The 6,211-nt window shown below is 39.7% G+C and overlaps 1 protein-coding gene across 1 annotated transcript; it reads right to left on the bottom strand.

Annotated features, from left to right (window-relative positions):
* Positions 1-1,296: 1,296 nt before the first annotated feature.
* LOC149828711 (putative serine acetyltransferase 1) lies at positions 1,297-2,522 on the bottom strand. The gene has a single exon (XM_090016941.1). It carries the CDS (start codon positions 2,462-2,464, stop codon positions 1,523-1,525), a length of 942 nt encoding a protein of 313 aa, XP_089873067.1. The 5' UTR covers positions 2,465-2,522; the 3' UTR covers positions 1,297-1,522.
* Between the last annotated feature and the right edge of the window lie 3,689 nt (positions 2,523-6,211).

The following is a 6,211-nucleotide window of genomic DNA, read 5'->3' as shown; positions in this document are numbered from 1 at the left end:
CTTGAGGCTGGCAATGAAGTTATGGCCACTCTGCGTGAAGTATATATGTAAGAGCCAATGGATTGATTGCTCATAGTTTTACAAAGGCGGAGCATGCAACTGCAACTCACATGACAAGATACATATTTGGCTTGATCCATAGAGCGTGAGTAGGAATGAAGGGTCACCATTACACAATAGAAAAAACACAAACAAACATCAACACAGGATTGACTTCTTGGTAATAATACCGGAGAACTTGAGAGGCTAATGACAGAGCAAAACATAAATGAGAAATTAAGCATTTCATGCTGTACTAACCGTTCCAAATGCTTACAGGAGTAGAAGATAATGCTTGAAGTGGAAGATCTAAAGCTTATAATTAGGAAAATGCTGAAGCAGATTGACTATAAGGAACTAATAAACAAATTGATCTTTATGCACATGAAAACATAAGTTACAGATACAAATCACAACCGAGAACTACAGCATTAAACGTTCCATTTCCACCAAACAAATAATCCAAGATGTTGATGCAATAATCCTAATCTGGTAGAGTATATTCTTCTCTCAAAATCAGAATTCGAGACTCTGGCTTTGGAACAAAAAATAAAAACTCCCAATATCAGGCTATCATAAACATGGAATCCTAACACCAGCTCTTTCCATCCAACAGTATCTCATTGTTATTCCCTCGCACGAAACAATAACAGATAATTGGAGACATAAAGATGCACTGACGGAAACTTTGATAAAGAGATGGTCATTCTCAGGAACAAAAGCTCGCACCACTCGTTTGTAACCCAGCTAAAAAAAACAAGGTTGGTCAAGTGGCAACACAAACATGAACATACTCATGAGAAGTTGATGAAAAAATAAGCCTACTGAGAAAACCAACCATATCTGTCATGACTGATGCAACAGACGCCCATACTAAGACAACACTTTGTTTGATCCCGTATCAAAACCCAATTCCCATAAAACTGGAAGAAAATCTAAGATATTAACTAAATAGATATGTGGCATTAAACTTATCAGGAAAACTTCAAGAACGAGTTTACAATCAGAGCCGAACATTCTCAACAGAAACCGTTTTGCGCAATGAGTAACAAGTCATAATACCAAACTGTTTTTTACTAAGCTGAGCAAATTACCAAGACCAAACACCCCTAGAAGCCAAAATGAATGCTCACCAAATGATTTGACTCCCATTATCACCGCTTGGATATAGAAAAGGGGATAAACAGAACACCAAAGACAAAATCTAAGATGATCGAATTTCCAAGAACCGATTCAACAGAAAAACAGGACAAATTCTAGACAAACAATCATACTTTCATTTCAATCAAATTCACAGCACTACAATGCATCGTTCAGTCCTTTCGCACACACACACAAGCAAAATTTCGCCGATTAATTCATAATTCCGGACTATATACCTGGTCCATTTTCTACACAATGCATTTCAGCAATCACCAACAATCCCAAAAATCGAAGAAGAAGAAGAAAGAAGAAGGAGATCTAGGGAAACCGATGGTGTCGATCAGATTATGTAGTCCGACCATTCCGTGATAAAGGAGGTATGGTCCATGCTCTCGCCGGGGACGTCGCTGTTCTTGGACGGGTGAGCCTTCCCGCCGACGAGCCTCGCAGGGTTGCCGACGGCGGTGGTCCAGGGGGGCATGTCGATGAGCACGACGGAGCCCGCGCCGATCTTGGCCCCTTCTCCGATTTTGACGTTGCCGAGGATGGTGGCGCCGGCGCCGATGAGGACGCCGTCTCCGATCTTGGGGTGGCGGTCGCCAACGTCCTTGCCGGTGCCGCCGAGGGTGACGTGGTGGAGGATGGAGACGTTGTTGCCGACGACGGCGGTCTCGCCGACGACGACGCCTGTGGCGTGGTCGAGGAGGATGCCGGAGCCGAAGCGGGCGCCGGGGTGGATGTCGACGGCGAAGACGTCGGAGACGCGGGAGGCGAGAGCGAGGGCGAGGGAGGTGCGATCCTGAAGCCAGAGGCGGTGGGAGACGCGGTGGGCCTGAAGGGCCAGGAAGCCCTTGTAGTTGAGGAGGCAATGGGAGAAGGAGGAGCAGGCAGGGTCGCGGAGGCGGGCGGCGCGGAGGTCTGCGACGGCGCCGGACCGGAGTTGCGGGGAGGAGGAGAAGGAGTGGAGGAAAAGGTCGTAGAGGAGGGTGGAGAGGAGGGTGGAGGAGCAGAGGCGATTTCCCAGGTGGAAGGCGAGGGAGCGGTCGAGGGAGGAGTGGGAGAGGACGGTGGAGTAGAGGAAGCTGGCAAGGGCAGGCTCCGCCTCTGCGTCCTGCCGAGTCTCCAACTTAATCTGCTCCCACACCCACGACTCCTCCGCGTCCCAGATGGGGCTCCCCTTCTCTTGAGGACCCGCTGAATTGTTGCTGCTGCTGGTGCCGTTGCCATTCGTGGCGGCGGTGGTGGTGGTGTCGCTGGTTGGGGGTTCCTTCCTCGCAGTCATCCTCTCTCTCTACAGGCGCTTTCTTTCTCCCCTCTCTTCTTGCTATAGAGACTCTCTTCCCTCTTTCTCTCGAGACAGGCATATTTATCCGAGTCTCCATTTTACTTGGATGGTATTATGGGAGCGTGTGCACCTCTCGCTCTCTCTAAAAATCTCCATTATAATTGGACGGTAGTAGGCCCTTTTCTCTCCTGCGTCGTGAATGCATAAAATATGTCAATAGATCGGATTTGGGTCGAATATCAGAATGATTTAAATCCGATTAGCAGAATTTGGTGAATCATGTGGTATCAGATTGCTAATAAGTTTTTAGATTTGGTATCCACTTTGGCATCTGAATCTCTCCTGAATCTGATGAATAGTCTAAGGGTGTTGTGCGTTCTCCCCCTAACACAAATTCATGTGTATTGGTGTATACGAAAGAATATCTTGGGACCTACGATAATTCATATGCCAATTTTACTCATGATGATTTTATAATAAAATAACATATAAAAAAGATAGATATGTGTTTGACGTAAATGATCTCGCGTAAAATAGATATGTGTTTGATGAAAATGTCCTCCCGTAAATAGCTTTGCACATTCCTTCAAATTGCAAAATTTCGCCGATTTTTAGCTTGTGTTACAACACATTGTCACCTTTTCGTTCATGCCTTATGTTACAAAACATTCCCAATTCATTTCTACCTCGTAGAGATAACTATAAATTGATCGACTCGTTCGATCATTGGTGGGCATTTGTAAACACCCCAAATTTTCTTCATTCATTTCAAGCACCTCCTTTCAACATACGTCAATCCTCTTAGGTCAGTCTACCCCTAGGTCTGTCAGAATTTAGGTGTCATTTCCCTCTTTTATGAATAAAATTTACCATTTAACCCCTAGGTCACCTTAGACCCCTGTCAGTCAGACCTAGTCAAACACATTTTAAGTTAAAAATAGTTAGAATGTTTGTCATTTCTAGTTCTTCTGAGCTCACGATGAGCAAACGATGTTCATTTCTTTCCATTTCGGCTAAAAGTAGTCCATTTCTCAAGAAATGAGCTCAATTCTAGCTCAAATTCTAGCAAATTGTCTATGAATCAGTTAATTTCAATCAATCTTGTTCTCTTGAGTCTAACTTGAGCTCATCAGGAGTTCAAGTAGCTTGGTTTCAGTTCAAATTCCATTCTCACAGTCTCAGAGCTCATTTTAGCCCATTTTAGCTCATTTTAGCTCAAATTGAGCTAATTCCAGTCGGCCCAGCTAATGTTTGAGCACTAGATTTAGTTCATCTCAGTATGACTGACCTTCATTCCAGCTCAAACATAGTGCAGTCTCATTAGCCACTTCACTCTAGTACTCATTTCTCACCATTTCTTTGAGAATTGGGTCATTTCTCGATCATCTAGTCTAGAAGTTTAGTCGAGTCAGTGTCTTTTTAGTTTCTCTGAGTTTAGGAATCTTAAAATTCAGTTCAAACCAGTTCTATCGAGCTCTAGTTAGTGTAAACCTCACTCTCTGAGTGTCATTTTTGTCCTACAGAGGCAAAATCATTCCACGAGCATTTCCCTTCAAAACTTCAGTTCTATCAATCTGTTGAGCTGGTATGAGTATCAATTTTGGCTCGAATCAATTCCTTTCCTGAAATTGTAGCCACAACCGAGACCCGGTTCACATTTAGACCGGATTGGGTTATGACCGCGAGTTCACTCCATTAGATCAGCCGCTCGAGAAAATTCTTGAATACCTGCTCTCAAAAGATATGATCAAACTTTCAAGGATTGTCGATTCTCCAGTCACCCTAGGGAAATGGAAAGATCATCTTTGTAAGTTCCATCGAGCAATGGGGCACAATACTGAACGTTACTTCATCCTCAAGAACATCATTCAAGACTGCATCGAAAAAAACTTTTTGTGGTAAACGAAGAATAGGGTCAGTCGGTCGTCCTCACCGAGCCTTTCCTCGATCATTCAAGAAAATAACAATGCCAATGTTTTCTCCTTTCTTTCATTTTGCTTTTGTCATTTTGAAGGAACAATGTAATTAAAAATCCACTAGAGGGGGGGGGGGTGAATAGTAGATTTGATTACGGATCAAAAATTAAAAAATAATTGCAGTCAACACACAAAGAACACAAGATTTATACTGGTTCGGTCAAACACCTGACCTACGTTCAGTCCTCAAGTCTTACCACTTGAGTATTTCACTATTTCCTCCTTGTCAAACCCAACAAAGCACTTTTAGAATATCTCAAGTTTTGAAGATTCACTTAGAATGCTCTCTTTTCAAAAATAGAAAGAATAACCACTCAAGAGAACACATTTTTCTTTTTTATTTTTCTCAATACAAATTCATGTTTTTGTCAATAAGCTCTCTATCTTTTGACACTTTTTTGTTTGTATATACAGGTTTATAAAAAGATGTGTCTTTTTGAAAAATTATTTCAAATGAGTGTATTTTTTGATATGAGACACCGTGTCTCTTCAAGACATCCTTTCTTTTATGAAAAAGTTATGTACTTTAGACTATAACAATTTGTGTACCATTTCACTTTTTCAAAAGTTGTTATTTCTTGAATAAATGCTTTGTTTAAACAATAAATGTTTGTGTATTATAAAAATAATGCTTTTATTACAAATCGTTATTTCTCAATTAAATGATTTGAAGTATGATAAATGCTTGAGTATTTAAAATACTGATTATTTTACAAATCATCATTTCTTAAATAAATGCTTTGAAGTACAATTAATGCTTGAGTATTTAAAATAATGATTATTTTACAAATCGTCATTTCTTGAGTAAATGCTCTTATATCATGAGCTATTATATCTTTTCAATAGTTGTCTTTTACATAAATGCTTTTGAAATCATGAGTTATTATATCTTATCAGTAGTTGTCTTTTTCATAAATGCTTGTAGGAAGTACAATGATTGTTCTAAAAGGTTTAATTTAACTTTTTTGAAATAATTCAAAAACATACTCAATGGCTATATTTAAACATTGTCATTTTGAACTTATATGACTCATACATTAATGTGTAATTTTTGAAATATATATAGAAATATGAATTATGCATGCTTTTTGAAGGTTCTATTACATATGACTCTGGGAGGGAAAAATGACATTCTTGAAGTGACTGATCATCTCCAGCTTGAAGAGAGACTTTATGAAGATTGAGCCAATCAAGCTTTCCTTCAAATATCCAAGTATGATTGCTTCAAATGTTGCACATGATCATATAGTTTTCACTATTCTTTAGTGAAAGATCATCTTCACTATTCTTTAGTGAAAGAACCTTGCATCAAATACACGTTAGATACATAGCAAATCATATCATATCAAGTCATAATATAATATTTTACATATCATCATGTTAAGCATAAGCATATCATATTATCTCATATCACATATTCATCATCAAACTATTGTTTCTCAATATTTTTCCCCTTTTTTATGATGACAATATAAGCTCCCCCTATCAATATGCCATACACATCAAGATCATTAAGATAATAGCAATATGCATAAGTAAGAAATAATTCATCGTGCGTATCAAAAAATACACATAATAGTGATTAGAGTTTGTTGTGTACACATCACATGTGCACATAAGTTTTTCTCCCCGTTTGTCATCGACAGAAAAGGAGATAAGAGTATCATCATAAGAATCATTCCGAGTGAGATAGCGAATGCTGATGTTGGAGAATAGTGTCTTGACCATTCTTTAAATATTAAAACACTGACAATAGAGATGGTTGATT

Source organism: Nuphar pumila, chromosome 9 (assembly GCF_984573655.1).
Source record: "Nuphar pumila chromosome 9, dmNupPumi1.hap1.1, whole genome shotgun sequence".
Lineage (NCBI taxonomy): Eukaryota > Viridiplantae > Streptophyta > Magnoliopsida > Nymphaeales > Nymphaeaceae > Nuphar > Nuphar pumila.
Note: the sequence above shows the minus strand (reverse complement) of the source record. Positions and strands in the feature narration are given on the sequence as shown.